This window comes from Sturnira hondurensis, unplaced genomic scaffold (assembly GCF_014824575.4).
Source record: "Sturnira hondurensis isolate 20B ecotype Veracruz unplaced genomic scaffold, ASM1482457v3 Scaffold0021632, whole genome shotgun sequence".
NCBI lineage: Eukaryota > Metazoa > Chordata > Mammalia > Chiroptera > Phyllostomidae > Sturnira > Sturnira hondurensis.
Genome location: NW_028094263.1, coordinates 203,505 through 223,625, shown reverse-complemented (window position 1 = coordinate 223,625; position 20,121 = coordinate 203,505). Strand labels below are relative to the sequence as shown.

The window sequence follows — 20,121 nt, the reverse complement described above, 5'->3', positions numbered from 1 at the left end:
TGGGGGGAGGGGGGAGGGATGATGCAGGGCATATATGTCCCTTCCTCTCTCTTCCCAATTTCTGCTCCCCTGGCTCCCACCCCATTAATGTTTCTGAGGAAACAGCTTCTTCCCACACTAAACCCCCATGTATCCTTTCGGTTAATTCACAAGCCTAGTTTTTTTTTTAATGATGAATTTATACAAATTATATTCTTATTAAAATATTCAAGCAAAAACACCACAAGTCATACCACTCAGAAATAGCTAGTATTCACATTTGGTGAACATTATACCAGATATTTCTTCATCAGGTGCATCGAAATGGGAGAGTAGATAGAACTTTGTAAAAATAAATGGTGTGTGCAATTTATAATAAAAAATACTACAAGATTTCTACTTGAATTTCTCCTATGTCACTTTTGAAGTATCTAGAGTTCCCCAGAGAAGATTACAGATTCTGGCCAAGGAATTTAAGAGGAGAGAGGACAAGGGTGACAGGCCTGGCTGAGGAATGCCACTTGGGAAACTGAAGGGCTGGGGGTGGGTGTCCTTGGGGACAGCAATACTTCCAAGTCACAGGAAAGGGAACATCTGGCCCTGGGCAAGGTGGGGTTAAGGGGAGAAGTGGGGCTGAGGGAGACGAGGGGTTGTAGACCCCGTCCCTTAATGGTGGTACGCTTTTGTGCTCGGGCTGGTCAGCTCCATTCTTTTGAAATCCCTCTCCCTTCCCCTACCCTCTCTCTCCCTGGTTCCAACCCTGACCCAGGCAGCAGAGTCTGGTTTGGAGCCTGGAAGACAAAGCTTTGTAAGGTCTGTGGAAATCACTGCTGCCCTGTGTCAGGCCCACCCTCAAGCCCCAGCCAGCCCCACCCCCCTGGCCTCAGCCTTTCTGGTCTTTCCCGCCCTCAGTTGCCTATGCCTCGGAATACTGGGAACCTAAACCAGAGCCCAGGAGACCCCAATATAGGAGCGAAGAGTGACCTTCTTCTGTGATCCAAGAATACACTTCTCCGCTCTGGTTCAATCCTCTGTCCCTCCGTTCACAAGACAATGAACCAGAAGACAACCCTGGTCCTCCTTCTCTGGCAGTCATCACCATCTTTCCATTGGTGTGTGTCTTGCTGGCTGGCAGGGGAAGCAATGGGGGTGAACCCAGTGTGTCTCCTCTGTGCCTCCGTATCTCCCAGTGCCCAGCACTGGACACACACTGGCCAGAGCCAGCTGTTTGCAGACCTGAGCCCAGAGGAGTTGACGGCTGTGGTGAGCTTTCTGACCCAGCAGCCGGAGCCAGGCCTGGTGGATGCAGCCCAGGCCCCCCCCTCAGACAACTGCATCTTCTCAGTGGAGCTGCAACTGCCTCCCAAGGCTGCAGCCCTGGCCCATCTGGACAGGGGGAGCCCCCCACCTGCCCGGGAGGCCCTGGCCATCATCTTCTTTGGCGGACAACCCCAGCCCAACGTGAGTGAGCTGGTGGCGGGACCACTGCCCCACCCTTCCTACCTTCGGGATGTGACTGTGGAGTGTCACGGGGGCCCCCTGCTCTATCACCGGCACCCCATGCTGCTCCGAGAGTACCTGGACATAAACCACGTGATCTTCAACAGAGAGCTGCCCCAGGCTGCTGGTCTCCTCCACCACTGCTGCTTCTACAAATGCCAAGGAGGGAACCTGGTGACAATGATCACAGCACCCCCGGTTTGCAGTCAGGGGACCAAGCTACCTGGTTTGGCCTCTTCTACAATATCTCAGGCGCTGGGTTCTACCTGTACCCAGTGGGGTTGGAGCTGCTGGTAGACCACAAGGCCCTAGACCCTGTCCACTGGACCGTCCAGAAGGTGTTCTTCCAAGGCCGCTACTATAAGAGTCTGACTTAGCTGGAGGAGCAGTTTGAGGCTGGCCTGGTGAATGTGGTGCTGGTCCCAGACAATGGCACAAGTGGGTCCTGGTCCCTGAAGTCCCAAGAGTCCTCAGGCCCAGCTCCCCCTCTGCAGTTCCATCCTCAGGGCCCTCGCTTCAGTGTCCAGGGCAGTTGAGTGTCCTCCTCCTTATGGACTTTCTTTTCCAGCCTTGGAACTTACAGCGGTCTGAGGGTCTTTGACATCCGGATGCTTCCAGGGAGAACGGCTAGCTTACGAGATCAGCCTCCAAGAGGCCTTGGCCATCTATGCTGGAAACTCTCCCATAGCAATGCTGACCCGCTATATCGACGGCAGCTTTGGCATGGGCAAGTATGCCACACTCCTGACCCGTGGGGTGGACTGCCCCTACCTGGCCACCTACGTGGACTGGCACTTCCTTTTGGAGTCCCAAGCCCCCAAGACACTATGAGATGCCTTTTGTGTGTTTGAACGGAACCAGGGTCTCCCCCTGAGGCGACACCACTCAGATATCTACTCCCATTATTTCGGGGGCCTCACAGAGACAGTGCTGGTCATCAGATCTGTGTCCACCTTGCTCAACTACGACTACGTGTGGGGTATGGTCTTCCACCCAGTGGAGCCATAGAAGTCAAGTTCCATGCCACCGGCTACATCAGCTCAGCATTCCTCTTTGGTGCTGGCCAAAGCTACGGGAACCAGGTTCGGAAGCACACACTGGGCACCACCCACACCCGCAGTGCCCACTTCAAGGTGGATCTGGATGTAGGAGGTAAGACATCCTGGAGGGGGAAGGTGTTCCGGAAGAAGGGCTCAAGTGTTGTCTCTACTTGTTTTGGACTAAAGGCGGTTATGCAGGAAAGGAAGGTGTGAGAACGAGTACGTGGTTTCGGGGTTCATGCTTCCTCTTTGGCTGGATAGGAGAGAGTTGGATGCTGAATTTTATTCAGCTCACTGGCTGGGGCACAGCCGCCAGGCCCCCTCCACGGGACCCCATCAGAAAATTACGGAAAATGGCCAAGCGCGGGGAGGAGGCAGGGTCCAGGCCAGTGGGGTTCCCTCTGCCCCCCTCCCTCTTGCACTCACACGGGCCTATTTCAGGGAGGCAGCCGTTTGCTTTTCAGTTCCTGTCGTTGTGTCTGGCCGGCCGTGCTGGTGTTCTGGAGGATCCGTTCGCATTCCGCCAAGCCCCTGGCATGTACAGGCCAGTCATGGGACACCCCAGGTTGGACATTTTCTAGGAAGGTGGACCCTCCTCTTTCCTGATTTTCTCTCTCTCTCTGGACTTGAGCGTGAGGGATAAAACGGACATGATGGAGCATCCCAGAGAGTCCCTGGCGGTCACAGAGAGAGCCAAGGAAACAGTGCCTTAGAATCTTTTTACTTTTCTTTGAGCTGATCACCAGATTTGGTTGGTTGGTTTTTTTTTCCTCTGTTCTGCCTCTGAAATAAACTCCTCACTGGGCCCCCTGTCCTGCCCCTGCTGTCTCCTCTCTTCCTCCTCCTGGATCCGGGGTTCACTCTGTGCCCCCAGGGATCTAGCAGCCCACGCCAGCCCACCCCTCATGCAGGTCTCCCTTTCCCCATCACCTGTGGGGTCTCATGCACAGAGCAGCCTACAAGGCCCTTCTCCCCAGAATACAGCTCCATCCTGCCTTTCGGATTCTTCCCTGCGCACAGGTGTAGCCACAGTCACACCCAGCCTATCCCCGGGCACACACATAGGCAGTCAGGCCTCTCTGCTCTTGCTCACGTTTTGCCCCTGTGTAGGACGCCCTGCTATGTCATCTCCGCTAGTGACATCCTGTAAGGCCAGGCAGAAAATTTGCCCAGGGTGGCCTTTTCGTGCCTGCACCTCTATCCCTAGGACCTTGAACCTTGAATGTGCCCCTCGCACATTGAAGGCCAGTCAGGGCGTTGCCTTCTGCATCCTCTGTGAGAGCAAAAGAGTGAGGTTGATGTTTTGTTCATCTGAGTGTCCCCAGGGCCGAGCCTGGGCCCCTCCACTAATGAGATAAATGAATGAGCAAATGAAATAATAAATGAAAGCCTTGATAAAATATTTTACAGGTCAATGGATTTGGCTTAAAGATTGGAGATATTTTGGGGAGAGGGAAGGGAAATAGGGGGCACACTCGGTTCTGGGCTTCTCTTTGGGCCTCGGGATGAAGCCAGGTCGGTGATCAGCTCTCCTTCCCAGCCTTTTCCTCTCCTCCATCCCCGCTCCCTGGCAGGACTGGAGAACTAGGTCTGGGCTGAGGACATGGTCTTTGTCCCCATGATGGTACCCTGGAGCCCAGAGCACCAGATGCAGAGGCTGCAGGTGACCTAAAGCTGCTGGAGACAGAGGAGCAGGCTGCCTTCCCCCTGGGAAGAGCCTCCCCTTGCTACCTGTACCTGGCCAGCAACCAAAGCAACAAGTGGGGTCACCTGCGGGGCTACCACACCCAGACCCACAGTTTTGCTGGAGAGCCGCTGCCCCAGGACAGCTCCATGGAGAGAGCCATCAGCTGGGGCAGGTAAGTGGAGTCAGAGAGAGGCTGGGAAGCGAGAGTGAGAAGGGGAGCCTTGGAGGGGTAATTGGAAAGTCAGGTCGAACTGTATGCAAAGTGAGATAATAGCTCAAGGATGTCTTGGTTATCTAAAGGCACAGGCCATGGGCAGTGGGCACATCCTCCCTCGGAGGACCAAAGCTCAGGGCTGAGAACCTTTTTCTCCTTTGGGTGGGGGAAGGGCCATGCTGTGGCAGAGAGTGAACCAGAGACCCTGGGCCCGTGGTGGATGACTCACCAGGGTGGCATCAAAGTCACTGAGTGAAGGAGGTGGGAAAACTGAGGCCCACATGCTCTGCTCCCTTCCATCATTATCAGGCCGCAGGGTAAGGTTCGTGACCTTAGACGCCTGACCAGTGCCTCCCTAGGTACCAGCTGGCCGTGACCCAGCGGAAGGAGGAGGAGCCCAGCAGCAGCAGCATCTTCGATCAGAATGACCCTTGGATCCCCACCGTGGACTTCACCGACAATGAGACCATTGTTGGGAAGGTCAGCTGATTGGGACGGCCAGTGAGTGGAGTGGGGACACAAAGATGAGCTCCACCTTGTCTTGGGGATCCCTGAAAACCATCTGGTCTCCTCAGGGGCGGAGCTGACTCCTGCCTTCTGTACTTGCGTGGATCTGATCATTATCTCTTGAGGGAATCTCCCCAAGCTGGAAGTTTGTTTGCAGGTGCTGGCTGAGGCCCCAGAAGATCCTCGAGACCCTACAGCCCTCCAAGTCTCAGCTTCATGGACTGAGTCCTTCTCAGGTCCCAGGACTCAAGAAGGGCTGGAGGTCACGGGGAAGACCACCTGCCTTGTATCTAAAGCCCATCCCTGGCGTAACCACTAAAGGATGGATTTCTGAATATTGGCCGTTTCTGCCTCCCAAGCCCTGATCTCCCCTCCTCCATCTTCCTTCGGAGGCTCTGGCTGGGGAATTCTCTGGGAGTTAATGGGGAAGGAGCCGATGTAGCCCATGGCATCATTGTTGTTCCTGGGGGGCAGGGGCGGAGAGGGGATAGAGATGTGAGAGGAGTGTCGCAGATGGAGGACACAGGCTGGGTCAGAGAGGCAGGTTGCTCCGGGGCCAGTGTGAAATTCGCTGGGCTTTGGCTTCTGCACCGTAGGAAGAGCATTTAAAGACTGAGGATCCATTTGGGGAAAGGGGGCCTAACATGGCAAATCCTTACAAATGAGGCTGCTGTCGGGGGCAGGCGTGTCCTTGGCAGAGTCAGGCCTCACAACCCTCTTCCTTCTCCCGTGCTAGGACCTGGTGGCCTGGGTGACAGCTGGTTTCCTGCACATCCCACATGCAGAGGACGTTCCCAACACAGACACTGTGGGGAATGGTGTGGGCTTCCTCCTCCGACCCTACAACTTCTTTGACCAGGACCCCTCCTTCGATTCTGCAGACTCCATCTATTTCCAGGGTGACCAGGATGCTGGGGACTGTGAGGTCAACTCCCTGGCTTGCCTTCCCAAGGCTGCTGGCTGTGCCCCCAACCTCCCTGCCTTCTCTCACAGGGGCTTCTCTCACTATTAGGTGGTCCCTGGGATGGGTATTGTGTCCAGGGGCCCCAGGGCCAGGGTCTGGGCAAGCAAGCAGTGGACCCTGGGTTGAGCCGACTGGTGCCTTCTTCTCCTTCCTCAACCCCTGAGGTTCCTTCCTGCTTCTCCCCTAAGGTCACCTCCTGTCATCACCCTCCCTCTTTTCCTCTCTCTACTGGAAGCATCCTGAGCCTGTGATGCTGTCAGTGGGGGGAAGTGGGAGAGACCAAGCTTTGTTGCCATAGGACCTGCTGGGTGTCTGTCCCAGAGAGGAACGGCCAGCCAGGAGCTTGGAGTGATAGCCAAGCTTTTCCCCAGAAGACTCCCTTTTTTCCTTTCTGGCTTTCCCAAATACTTTTAGGCTGTCTCCAGGTCCCTCCTGGCCTCCCCAGGCCCCGCCTTCAGCGATGGAGACAGGTCTCTGCAATGGGGCCAATGTGCAGTGTGTGGATGAGCTGCCAGGGGCTTCTTCACCCGTATTCCCTCTTATCCAGGTCCTCCTCCTTCTTTCCCTCTCCCTCTCGACTACCACATTCTCCTCCCATCCTCACTCTTTTCTTATTTCCTGGGATTTTCCTCCCAGGCATGCAAATGAGCTAGGGCTGGGTCCCTGGGGAGTCTGGTTTGGGGGCGGATGTACAAACAGCGAGAGTTTGCAAAAGTCAGAAACGTCTCCTTCCCCCAGGATTGGTTAAGTACATTTTGTTACAGCCTCACAATGTAATATTATGCAGCTATAAATATGTTTGTAACTTTTTTGTATAATAATAGGAAATAATCTTCCAATGAAAAGGCAAGACGCAGAAGTACCCATGATGCGCTTTCCATTTGTGGTTTAGGAGAGAGGAAAATATAAATACAGATTTGCCTATAAATGCATATTTGGAAGAAATAGGCAACACTGGTTGCCCTTGGAGAGGGAACTGGGAGGTTGGGGGCCGGGGAGGGAGGGGGTTTGGCACTGTATGCCCTTTTGTATATTTTGAATTTTGAACCATGGGACTATATTACTCATTCAAATTAAACAATAAATAGACCTAAACAGGACCTGATTTTTTTTTTTAACTGACAAAAAACCTCTGGAACCTTCAGTCTCTCCCAGTTCCCCTCAGGACCCAGCTCCCCAGATCACGGTGGCCTCCTGCGTGTCACGGAGCAGAGAAAAGAGGTGGTGGCTTTGCTCTCTGCACCTGCAACATTCTGGAGGCAAGTTTTCTGGAGCTGAGGGTTGTGGGCTGCCAGGTTAATCCCACAGCCAGTTTTCCAGGCCCCCTGACCTCCAACCTGGTCCATCAGTCTTGCCCATGGTGTGGGGGAGGGGATTCTCTGTTACACCGGCCGCCCCTGCACCCCCTCCAACTTCCCCTGGGCCCCACACCCTGCACCCCCTCCAGTGACTCCGAGTACTCACAAGGCTGACCTGCTTCACCGGCGCCTCCCAGGTGCCTCGCGTTCGCAGCATTACTCTGCAGCATCCCTGGGCCTGCCTGTCGGGCTCTGGTCGGCGGGGTGAGTAGGAGGGAGTGACTGGGAACAGGGGCTGGCTGGCCGCCCAGCTAAAGGCAGGAGTGAGAGTACCTGGGCTGGGAGGTGTGGGCAGGTGGGTTCACTTACAGCTGTGTAGCCAGCAGAGCGTTTCCATCCCGGTGAAGAACAGCCCCGTCTGCCCCTGTCGCTTCCCCTTTCCACCTGTGTTATCCCCCAAACCAGCCCCTCCCCCACTTTGTTTCCCAACCCTGACCCCAAGTGTTCGTTTGATTTGGAACAGAGGACAGAGACTTATGTGGGCCATGAAAGTCCAGGCTCCTGCCTCAGCCCACCTCCCAAGCCTGGCCTGACCCCTGACCCCTGGCCCCTGGCCCCTCCACCCCCACTCAACCCTCAGAGTTTGGCCAATGGTCTTCAGTGGACCCTTCCTGCTTCTTACCAAGTTTTACTGGCACCACGAGATATTCCAATTTCACCTTGTTTTTCCCCTGCTGCAGCCCTGGGCTCGCTCAACCACTTCTGCATGGAACTCTCGTGCCTTTTAATGCAGAGCAGTATCTAGAAGCCAAGATCTGGGGCCCAGGTGAGCACGTTCCGACTGGGATCTTATTGCTTTCAGCCTCTCTCATTGGACTTAGCTGGGATACATATGCGTGCATACTAACTGGCACGTTTTAATCTCTGCATCTAAGCAGTAACCACATTTTATTTTTTCATTTAAATTGTTTACTTTTCAGTGACATGTTACATTCAATACTATCCTGTATTAGTTTCAGATACAGCATAGTGGTGAGTCAGTCATAGTCTTTACATAGTGACTCCCCCAGTATTTCCAGTACCTGCCTGGCACCAAACATAGATATTATAACATTATTGACTATGCTGTACCTTACATCCATGTGACTATTTTTTAAAAGATTTTTGTCTATTTATTTTTAGGGAGAAGAAAAGGAAGGGAAAGAGACACCAACGTGTGAAAGATACATTGACCAGCTGCCTTCCACACACGGCCCCTACCCCACTGGGGACGCGGCCTGCCATCCAAGCATGTGCCCTGACTGGGAATCGAACCGGGGACCTTTGGGTTCACACGCCAGCACTCAAGCCACTGAGCCACACCAGCCAGGGCCCCTGGGATTATTTTGCGACTGCCAACTTGTACTTCTTAGTCCCTTCACCTGTTTCACCCAGTCTCCCCAACCCCCAACCCCTCGGGCGGTCAGAGCAAGGATGACTGCTCAAGAGCTGGGAGCACTGGACATAGAAGGAAGAAATACTCACCGTTGTTGTCGTTATGCACATGAGCCTGCTTTTGTAGATGTACCAGAACTCGTAGCTTTAATTGTTGCCTGTGGGTGAAAACCCCAAGGTGTGGACTAGGTTTGCTTAATCAGTCCCTTCTCTCCTGGACTTGGAGAGCGTGCAGCCCATGTTCGCCACGGTTTGCTGCGCTTCGGTCTTAGATCATTCATGTTGACGCCTCACGTGGGACCTAGTTAGACTCCAAAAAAATCACGAGAACTCCAAAATCCAGAGGACAGCCTGCCTCTGGCGCTGCTCGTACCTCCTCACCAAGCCTCCGACCACGGGAAGCCCCTCCCAGCGGCAGCAGCACTGGGCCCACAGGCCTGCCGCCCACGTGTGGCGGGGCCAGTCTCTGCTGGTCTCCTGCATGTGCAGACACACGGTCAGTAGAGCCGGACCAGGACCCGGGGCCCAGCACTGCCACAGTACTGCTGTGTGCGTTCGGCGATAAGCCGGGGCGCGTCATTTAGGTGCTCTAAGCCTTGTCCCGCCTGTAAGATGGAGGCAACTGTAGTTCCTCCTTCATAGGGCTGTTACACAAGCAAGTCATCCAGACCTGTAAGGTCTCAGTGCTGCCTGTGCACAGCACCTTCAGGTTCAATGAACATGAGCTACAGCTGCTACTATCTTCATGACAGGGCAGTTCTGGTGCAGCCAGAGGGCGTCAGATGGGAGGCGCAGACCCCTTCCCGGGTCAGAAAGGTCCGACTCCGCACATCACCTGCCAGGCGGCTGCAGCCTCAGGTAAACCACCTTGTCTTGCAGCCCCTCAGGGGGGTCAGGGAAGGCCCAGTCACCAGGCATCTGAGACTGTTACTTGAGATGACAGGAGGGAGGAAGACTTTCAGGAAATCTCTGGATCAGGAATATCTTGGGAGAGGGAAGGGAAATAGGGGGGACATTCAGTTCTGGGCTTCTCTTCTGGGCTGAAGCCAGGTAGGTGATTGGCTCTCCTTCCCAGCCTTTTCCTCTCCTCCATCCCCCCTCCCTGGCAGGACTGGAGAACTGGGTCTGGGCTGAGGACATGGTCTTTGTCCCCATGACGGTACCCTGGAGCCCAGAGCACCAGATGCAGAGGCTGCACGTGACCTAAAGCTGCTGGAGACAGAGGAGCAGGCTGCCTTCCCCCTGGGAAGAGCCTCCCCTTGCTACCTGTACCTGGCCAGCAACCAAAGTAACAAGTGGGGTCACCCTCGGGGCTACCGCACCCAGACCCACAGTTTTGCTGGAGAGCCGCTACCCCAGAACAGCTCCATGGAGAGAGCTATCAGCTGGGGCAGGTGAGTGGGGGGGGGGTGTCGGAGAGGCTGCAGGCAATGGCTTGTAAGAGGGGCCCTGTGATGGTGGGAACCCCGGTTCTCCCACCTCCTCTGGATATGCATTCACACTTACACACACACACACAGTCCTGTGGCCGAAACTTTTAACCATTTACTATGAGGCCTACTGATTGGATGGATGAAGGGAGAGATTCATGCGGAATCAAATACAATAAAATGTTAAAGGTACAGTCTGCATTGTGGGTACATGCGTGAGTGTTCACTACATGATTCTTTCAACTTTTCTGCATGTTTAAAATGTTCACAATAAGAGTTGGAGGAAGAAACAGAGTAAGAGAGAAGCACAGATCTGAGAGGGTACTCCCTGAAATCTGGGCATTTGAGATAATGAAATTGCCCTAAAACGAGAACGAAGCCATGTCCATGCATTTGCCTCCAGGGCGCAGGCTGCCACCCAGATGGATATATGTGCAACATTAGGACCTGAAGGCTGAACAACAGACCAGCTGACATTTGAGGTACAGGATGCTGAACAAATGTGGGGACTCTACAACAGAGTTAGAGAGACAGAGAGGGAGACAGGAAGTGAACAGAGCAATGAAGAGGTTCACTGCCCTGAGACCATTGTGCTTATGTTTCTTCTCTGTTCCCTCTTTAGGGCAGCTTCAGACCGTAGGACAGGTTGATGACCTTGTGGGTCCATTGCAAATCTCCTGTAGACAGCAGCTGGCCGTGACCCAGAGGAAGGAGGAGGAGCCCGGCAGCACCAGCATCTACCATTTGAATGAGCCTCGGACACCCACCATGGACGCCCACTGTGGACTTCACTTACTTCATCAACAATGACACTGTTGCCAGGCAGGTCCGTTAGGGCGAGACAGAGGGAGCAAGGACGAGCCACTTCACTCTCTCCCAAGTCAGGGTCCTCCGGGATCTTTAGAACCTGAAGGTTTAAGAAATGAAGACACAAAGCTAAGAAACGAAGCTTTACGATTTCACATTTCCAGGGTTAGTGAGCTGAATCCTTACATACAAGGCGACTGTCAGGGGCAGGCGTGTCCTAAGCAGAGTCAGGCCTCACAACCCTCTTCCTTCTCCCCCGCTAGGACCTGGTGGCCTGGTGGCAGCTGGTTTCTTGCACATCCCACATGCAGAGGACGTTCCCAACACAGTCACTGTGGAGAATGGTGTGGGCTTCTTCCTCTGACCCTGCAGCTTCTTTGACCAGGACCCCTCCTTCGATTCTGCCCACTCCATTTATTTCCAGGGAGGGGGACCAGGATGCTGGGGACTGTGAGGTCAACCCCCTGGCTTGCCTCCCCAAGACTGTTGGCTGTGACCCTGACCTCCCTGCCTTCTCTCACAGGGTCTTCTCTCACAACTAGGTGGTCCCTGGGATGGGGATTGTGTCCCGGGGGCAGGGCCAGAGTGTGTGGGGAGGGGGAGCAGTGGGTGGGCTCTGGACCAGGAAGCGAGATCTCACACTAAGACCCTCCCCTCCCCTGCCCCCAGGTCCTCCCTCCCATCAACCTTCTTTGCATCCCCCTCCTTACTGGGAGCTTCCTGAGCCCAGATGTGTGACACAGGGGGAACTCAGCTTTGTTGTCCCTAGACCTGCTGCATTTCTGCCCCAGAGGGGAGAGGAATGGCCAGCTGGAGCTGAAGCGATGGCCAAACTTTGACCCAGAAGTCTTGGTTTTTTCCTAACAGTTTTGTAATGTTATCTTTTTTACAATGAGATATAATTCACATGCCATAAAATTCACCCTCTTAATGTGTATAATATAGTGGCCATTAATCCCAGAACAATTCCCCCACCCCAGCAAGAAATCCCACACCTGTTAGCAGTCACTTCCTATTTCCCTCCAACTCCTTCCCAGCACTGAGCCACCACCATGCTTTCTGTCACCGTGGAGGTGCCTGGGTTCTGGACATTTCATATAAACATCTATCCGGCACGTGGTCTTTTGTGATTGTCTTCTTTCAGCACAGTGTTTTTGCGATGCATTCACCATGGTGCATGAAACTACTTCAGTCCTTCATGGCCGAAGAGTTTTCCGTTGTGTGACTGTTGCCACATTTTGTTCATTCAATTGAAGGACATGTGGACTCTCCACTTTTTGGTTACTACAGATAATGCTGCTGGGAACAGTCTTGTACTAGTTTTCATGTGGACGTACGTTTTCATTTCTCCTGGGTGTAAGTCTGGGAGTGGAATTTGTAGGTTTTATGTTTAATTTTTTGAGGAACTGACAGACTGTGGGGTTTTTTTAAAGATTTTATTTATTTTTAGAGAGAGGGGAAGGGAGGGAGACAGAAAGGGAGAGAAACATTGGTGTGAAAGATGTCAATTGGTTACCTCTCTCTCGCCCCCAACCAGGGGCCTGGTCTGCCACCTAGGCCCGGGTGTCCTGACTGGGAGTCAAACCAGCGACCCTTCAGTTTGCAGGCCAGCACTGAGTCCACTGAGCCACACCAGCCAGGGCTGCCAGACTGTTTTCCACAGTGACTGCACCATGTTTTTTATTGTGGTTAAAAACAGGTGAAATTTACCATCGAGCCATTTTTAAATGCACAGGTCAGGGGCATTGGGTGCATTCGGAACCTTTCCAGGCCCTGCTCAGCTCCTCCTCTGTCCCGGGCCTCAAATCTGAAGGTGACGCCTCTAGAGACCAACCGTTTTCTCAAGCCCCAGGGTAGGGCCCCGTCCTGGCCTGTGTCCCAGCCCTGAGGAAGGTGCCTCTCTGTCTTCATTCCATGTCACCCTAGCACATTCCTTCCTCCTCCTCTTCCTCTTGCTACTTCCGCTTCCACTCCCTGGTCTTCCTTCTGAGGTCCCAGGGGAGTTTCCCTGCTGCCTCAGGTCCCGTAATTCTCCCCCATCCCTCAGGTCCAGTGCCCTCCTCTGTGCCTGGGCTAGGGAAGCCTTGGACATGTAGGTGGCTGTCTTGTGGGAGAGAAAGACAATCCCTGGTTGTCTCCTTGTGGGAAATATTGGCTTCTGGGCAGCCTTCTTCATCTGGTCTCTCCGCCTCTCACTACCTGAGCGAAGATATTCCTCCTGTCAGCTTGTCTGTCTACACTGCCAAATAATCTTTCGAGTCCCCGCCATTTACTGGAACACGTGGAGTGTGCTTTTGAGAACGGGCAGAATGGTCCGACGACAGCAGCAGTTTAGAGAACTGTGTGGGTGGGATGCTAAGGATCACCTTTTCCCTGGGCCATGGGTGACAGTGGTCTCCATTACTGTATAGCAGTCAGGATAGATGACCAGCATGTCACTGAGTGTAGGAGCCAAAAAGCCTTGGGAACTCAAGCCAGCCAGGGTAGGAGCTGCCTGATCAGGGTGGGCAAGCACATGAGCCAGGAGCGTCCCAGGGGTAGCCAGGCCTGGTCAGGTGGCAGGCTCTGGGACCTCACATCCCTGCTCTTCCCCCCGGGGTGTGGACTTTGGATAAGACCTGGGATATTTTCCAGAAAGGAATGTCAGGCAGGAGTAAGTGGGGAAGAGGTAGGGTTCAAAGAGCAGGCTTGGTCAAGATGCTGCAGGCCAGAGAAACCCGCCTAGTACACAGTGTCCACAGCTCCACTGCCATGGCTTGCCCACTTCCCTCCGTCTCTTTTCTAGAAGGGGAGGCCTCGAGGTCAGGAAGAGCGGTCTCCTTTCCCAGTGGGAAATGCAGGCCACTGACCCCGCTAAAGCTCAGAGCCTGGAGACTTCAGGGCAGACCCTGAGGAGTCCAGGGCACGGAGACCTGGGTCTGACCCATCCACCAGAGGGTGATGCGCCCTGGGAGCTCAGACTCCACGGAGGACCTATCGGTCCCTCCAGGGTTCCCTGGATGCCAGGCTCAACCGGGTGAGCTGGAAAGAAAGGAAGTTCTGGCAAAGGGATCTTTAGACAAAGACTAAACACCGTGGGAGCCACGTTCCTGATTCAAGAATAACAGCCCTGACTGGTGTAGCTCAGTGGGTTGAGCGCAGGCCTGCAAACAAAAGGGTCAAGGTTCGAATCCCAGTCAGAGCATGTGCCTGGGTTGCAGGCTAGGTCCCCAGCAGGGGGCATGGGAGAGGCAACCACACATTGATGTTTCCCTCCCTCTCTCTCTTTCCCTTCCCCTCTCTCTAAAAATAAATAAATAAACTGTAAAAACAATGTTAAATAACAACAGCAGGATCTGCTGACAAGCGCTCAGATGGGAAAGGGTTAAGGCGGAGCTGGTTTGCTGTTGCTGGTCCTTCCTTTTCCCTTTACCCTCTCAGCGCAAACAAATATCGTGTTTTGACTTTCTTGTCTTTTCTTGTTTAAAGAAATTTGGGCCATGATGGGCGAAAATGCTCCCAGAACAAACACTGTGGAGGAGCCAAGGACATCCCTCCTGGCCGCCCACCTCTGCTTCTCCAGGTGCAGGGATGGGAAGAAGAAACCTGTGGCCCTCGGCTGCGTGGGGGGCTCTGCCCTCGGGGCTCACCTGCTGACCCATGAGTGTGCGATGGGGCTCCCCAGTGGGGCCAGAGGGCACAGCTTGAGCTGCCCCAAGGGAGTGTGTATGTGCACAGAGAACCCATTGGAGGGCTCTCCTGGGAACATACCTTTCCAGCCATAAGAGAGAAGCAACCAGACCCTGAGGAATGTAGCCCAGAGAAAACCGAAGGGTCAGAATAGCAAAATTTTAGGGGAGCCTGGCAAGTGGACCTTGGGCATACAGATTCCACTGAAGGGGCCTCAAATCTGCCCCTCCCCCCACTCACACATAGCATCAGGATACACCAGTATGCAAACTCCCTGGACTGGCCTCTTGGTGGTGCCAGCTTCTTGTTCCCACTCCAGTGCTGGCCCTGTGGCTGGTGGGTGACCGTGCTTGCTCCACTCGGGCTCAGGTAGGGGTCTGCATCTTCGGTAGCATTCCTCCTTACGACCTCTGGACCCTGAGAAGGGAAATAGACTATAGCATTCACAGTGGAGTGTGGGTGTCTGACACCCTCCCCCTGCGTGTTTCTCGTGCTCCCTGACCTACGTCCCTGTGCCAGAAGAGAATGGGGGCCCCTCTTTTCCAGAGGACCCTCAAGGAACGTGACGTCTCAGTCTCTCCCACTTCCCCCATTGAAATGGAGCCAGTATGGTGGAGACAGTGCTGGGAGAGCTGATTATCATCTGTCACTTCATCGATTCCTCACAGTAGTCTTGAGAAGCAGATGTTATTATTCCCATTCCACAAACGAGGAAACTAAGATTCACAGGGATTGGGTCACTTGCCCCAAGTCACCTGGCTGGTTAAGTGGTGGGGCTGGGACTGAACCCAGGTCTTTGCGGAATTATATCCGACTGCCTTCCCAGTGCCACTGGTCCTCTTCACTGACCAGCAGTCCTGGTTAAAGAATTCAGCAAGGTCATGCCTGAGAAGTGCTTGGCACCTGACCCGAGCAAAGTGAACCTCTAAGAGCAAAATCAACACTCAATGGACCAGGGTGAAAATATGCACAATTGCCTTAAAGCAAAAGCTCTCAACCTGGACTGGGCCTGGAATCACGGGGGAGCACGCGCAGCTCCACATGCCCAGGCAGCATCTCACACCGATCACATCAGAATCTCTGGGCGTGAGGCTCTGGCGTTAGCAGTATAAAATTGCCCCAGGTGATTCTAACATGTAGCTGAGGTTGAAAAAACCCTGGGACGGCAGTTCAGTTCCAAACTGCCCAAAGGAGCCCGACCAGAGGGTACAGGATCCGTAAAGACCGTGCCTGTCATATTCTTTGATCACATGGCTTTGCTCTCCCTTCTCCCGTAGTACTTTACACAAAACTCTTCCACGGAAGTTCACACGACGAGCTCTGGTTCACTGTCTACACCTCTCCTCCTTCCCCACCGCAGAACCTGAGCTCCCGGGGGCAAGAACCCGTCCTGCTGGCCTTGGCAGCTGGGGCCCGGCACGGTGCCACCCACATTATAGGTGCTTAAATGCATCTTTATTTAAATCTGAAAAAAAAATGGCAACAGTTGTTAGAGTCAAGTAAGACTTTGCCTTGTAAAAAGCCATGTCCTATCCAGTCTCTCCTTTGACTACCTCAAAAAAGAGGATCGAAAAAAGTCTGAAGATCCTGAGTGAAAAATCACCCAGGCTGCGCAGGTGAAGCCAGGACGCAGGGTCAGAGGGCTGCACTGATGTGCAGAGGAGCCTGGCAATCCCCTTCCTCCGGGGAAACCTGCCCCGCTGGACTCAGGCACCCAGTGAAAGCTGCAGGGACCCACGAGGGGACAGACAGATGGCAGGTCTCTAACTCAGTCCCCCATGGTTGGGTCTCTAAGTCAATCCCCCAAACCGCAGGAGGGGCCCAGAGCTTGGGGTGAACCTAGGAGGACATGGCTGGGTGAGTTAGAAGCACAGGCTGGGCATTGGACTCCAAGATGCTATAGGATTTGACACTCGTGTGGGGAAGGGTGTTTCTCAGGCAGCAGGTCCACGAGTTGCCGTCTTCCTCATTCTGCAACGTGGTACAGAGGTTGACAGTGTGGCTTCTAGAGCCAGATTCTGGGGTTTGGACCCAGTGAGTGTGACCTTGGGCAACTTATTTAACTTCTCTGGTCCTCGTCTTCATCTCTTATAAAATGGAGACACAATTTTTATGAGGATTAAATGAGGTAGTCTGTATAATTTTTCAAGACTCATTCTTAGAGTACAGTAAATGATTTAATATTTTATTAACCAGCATCTCCTGGGTGTTTCAGTTGCTGCACAATAAATCACCGTGAAAAAATAGTGGCTTAACCCATCAGACCATTTTATTTGGTCATTATTCTGTAGGTTGGCCTTCTGAGCTGGACTCAGCTGGGCAGTTCTTCTGCTGGAATCGCCTGGAATCGCTCTCATGGCTGCAAACATCTGGCAGAGAGACTAGGGATGGATGGTCTAAGATGGCCTCACTCGTGTCTGGCAGCTGGGGCTGGCAAAAGCTGCAGATGTGGACAAAAGAGCAAGGAAAACTGAAGGATTCAAAAAGGCCAAGGAACAGCCCTGGCTGCTGTGGCTCAGTGGATCAAGGGCTGGTCTGCAAACCAAAGGGTCACCGGTTCGATTCCCAGTCAGGGAGCATGCCTGGGTTGCTGGGCTGGGTCGCCCAGTCAGAGAGGCACATGAGAGGCAACCACACATTGATGTTTCCCTCCCTTCCCCTCTCAAAAAATAAATAAAATCTAAAAAAGAAAAGACCAAGGAGCAGATTTGACGGTGAGAAGCTCACAGTGACTTCCCAGTAGAGCAAAGGAGGCCATACTTGCGCAGGGTTGAGGAGAGCTCCAAGTGCGCTGCTCTCTGAAGTTCAAGGTTGGGGTAGATCTTCGGGACTTACATGATCCTGAGGCTGCCCTCCTTCTGCTTCAAACTTATTAAAGTGAAGAAAATCTTTTGTCTTGAAAATAAAACGAACACTGACTTTCCTTTCTACGCTGAAGGAGAGAGGCCTGACAGACTCTCCTTGCTCTTCTCTCTCTCTCTCTCCTACCGGCTGGCGGGAGGTCAGGCACTGTCAGGACTCCCATCCAAGGGAGACAAGCGTCGGCGGACAGACTGCTATTTACTCCCTAGCATAGCCCTGCTGTGTTTTCACAGCTCAGAATAGTTCCCCGGACCTCTCCAGGCCTGGGAGGGGGTGCGGGGGGCGGGATGGGGGGGCCTCACTGGTTGTTTTCATGACAATTCCAGGCCTCACCTCTTCCTCTTTCTCTGCATCAGGGTCCTCATTTGGGAACTCTCAGAAGGGGTAAGTTGTGGGTTAAGAGGGTCCAAGGCTACTAATTTCCCACTTACGCTCCCCAGCTGGGTTCCAGAAGACAGAGGACAATCACTGACTGGACAACGTGGGCATTTTGGTTGGGATAAAAATTCCACAGCTCTTAAACAAAGAGCTGATTAAAGGACTACAGGGCAGAGCTTGGGGAGAAAAACAGGGGGGAAGAAAGGGGGGAAGGGACGACCCCTCCCCGATCTGGATCCTGGCTGGAGCCGGGCTCTGCCCAGGGGGCCAAGTTCTGACCAAGAACTGGGGCGGGCCTGTCCAACTCTGGGTGCATCGCAGGTCTCAGCTGGGTTCTGGCAGGACCAGTGTTTGGAAGGTGCCCAGAGCGGGGAGGAAGAACTGACTTCCCTGAATATTCTTTCGAACTCTTTGAATGTTTTTAAACCGTGTGAATATATTCCTTTTGAATGTGTTTTAAAAAATATGAGCACACCTTTTTCTTCTGACAATAATGAATCCTTTGCTTCTGCTAGTAAGTCAGACACCACCTCACTGGAGTTCCATTCAAAGGAGCAGCCCAAGTCAGGAAATGTTAGAACTGGAAGGGGGTGACAGTCACCAAATCTCAGCGGACAGCTGACGAAAGTAAAATCCAGAATGCTCCAGTGACAGGACCAAGGTCACACAGATCTTCACCTTCCTAGTTATTCTTTCTCTTTTTTACCTTACAAATCCTAGGGACACCCTGGCTGGTGTGACTCAGTAGATTGAGCTCTGGCCTGCGAACCAAAGGGTTGGCGGTTCGATTCCCAGTCAGAGCACCTGCCTGGGGTGTGGGCCAGGTTCCCCCGTGGGGGGCACATGAGAGGCAACCACACAATGATGTTTCTGTCCCCCCCCTCTCCCTTTCCCTCTGTCTAAACATAAAGAAATAAATCTTAGTGATGCAGTGTGGGACAGTCTCACGGGCTGCCTTCTGGAAGCTTGAGGATGTTTTCTGAGGGTCTTCCAAGGAAAAACACTCCCAGCCTTTATGCCCCACTCGTCCCCAATCCCTGCCTTGTTCCACGCCCAACCAGGTAGAGCTATGACTAAGTGATTGGTGACGTATTCTCTCCCTTTTTTCTTTAGGTGGCCCCAATTCTTTCAGATAGTCTACAAGACGAAGCAAGGAGGGACAGCAGGTTGGGGCTAGGTCTCTAGCTGACACTTCCCATCTCTCCTCAGACAGTCTGTTTTTGCCTCTGGGGTCTGACCAGGGAGAGCTTTGTCCAGACCATTCCTTCAGAGGCTTGCTCCCCCTGCCTCTGCCTCTGCTGTGTACCATCAGCAAGGTCAAACTCCCGGCAGAAAGGGTCAGACTAGACCTCCAGGATGTGTCCTGGTTACTAGGGTGGGCTGTTCCCACCAAAGGGCTGACTGTGAGTTGGAGAAGTGTCACCATTTGGCCACGAGGGAACTGGTTAGCCATTTGTGGAAACGGGATATTCTCTCAGGGGGAGCAACAGCTTCTTTGGGGAGGGGGCTAAAGAAGATGGAGGAGAAGGAGAGGAAAGTCAGAAAGCCAGCCTGCGCTGCCCGTAAAGACTCCAACGATTCATTCAGTTTGGGTCGGAAGCAAACCCCACGGTGGCAGGAGGAAGGTAGTGAGCAGGGAGTTCTTACTGCTGACAGAATGTCCTCTGGTGTCTTCCTGGGGACAGAATGTCCAGCCCATCCTGAGGCAGACAGCATGCCCCCCGCACCTGGTCACCGAGTGCACAGTTCAAGGTCCTGGAGCTGAACTTTTCTCACCAGACCAGAGATAAGTCAACCACATTCGCCGGCTAGCAATGATTAACCCGTCTTTCCCTTCACCTGCTTTCCCCAACATTTTTTTGTGAAACAAGATCAGGGTCACTCACTTCAAAGGTGACAGCAGTTGGTCTAACCAGTTTCTACCCTACACACCTCCCCCACTGGTCAACTGGTGGGGAAAGCACTTAAACAGAAATAAACAACAAAAAGCTGTGCATCTCTCAGCTCGGGTTGTGACCCTTCGGAGAAGTCTCCCCCACTGCTCAGGCAAAGCCTTGGCCTCGGGCTGGGTTCTGCACCCCTGAATCAGGGTCGCAGACCAGACCCGTGCTGGAGCTCATGGCTGAGCGAAGAGGCAGGGCCTCTCTCATGGAGCCCAGAGCCCCAGCCAGGACAGAGGGTTTGGCTGTAGATGGTGTCAGCGTTTATTTTTGGTCATAAAAGCAATTTTTGGATGAGATGTGCGGTAAATTATGACTCCTTCCCCTCCTCGCTCCCCTGTCAGCAAATAAACTTGTCTGAGTGAATGAGTCAGCCTCGGTCTGGGCAGGGACGGTGCTGACCCTGGAAGCA

At 53.5% G+C, this 20,121-nt stretch overlaps 1 protein-coding gene and 1 long non-coding RNA gene across 3 annotated transcripts; one reads left to right on the top strand and one right to left on the bottom strand.

Moving 5' to 3' along the window:
• The first annotated feature begins 668 nt into the window (after positions 1-668).
• AOC3 (amine oxidase copper containing 3) lies at positions 669-6,955 on the top strand. The gene is given in 10 exon segments (XM_037033561.1): positions 669-1,060; positions 1,063-1,141; positions 1,143-1,672; positions 1,675-2,090; positions 2,092-2,470; positions 2,473-2,631; positions 4,094-4,186; positions 4,189-4,378; positions 4,780-4,900; positions 5,664-6,955. Coding segments are annotated over 10 exon segments (2,271 nt in total). The 5' UTR covers positions 669-1,032; the 3' UTR covers positions 5,940-6,955.
• A 6,914-nt stretch (positions 6,956-13,869) lies between these two features.
• LOC118978055 (uncharacterized) lies at positions 13,870-17,525 on the bottom strand. 2 transcript variants are annotated; one of them, XR_005064648.1, is made up of 5 exons: positions 17,226-17,525; positions 16,083-16,969; positions 15,893-15,994; positions 14,787-14,946; positions 13,870-14,003 (listed from the first exon to the last, which is right to left on the bottom strand). It is a non-coding gene; the product is annotated as an uncharacterized LOC118978055 (long non-coding RNA). The 2 variants fall into 2 exon arrangements; XR_005064647.1 differs by lacking the exon at positions 13,870-14,003 and having other exon boundaries at positions 14,716-14,946.
• Between the last annotated feature and the right edge of the window lie 2,596 nt (positions 17,526-20,121).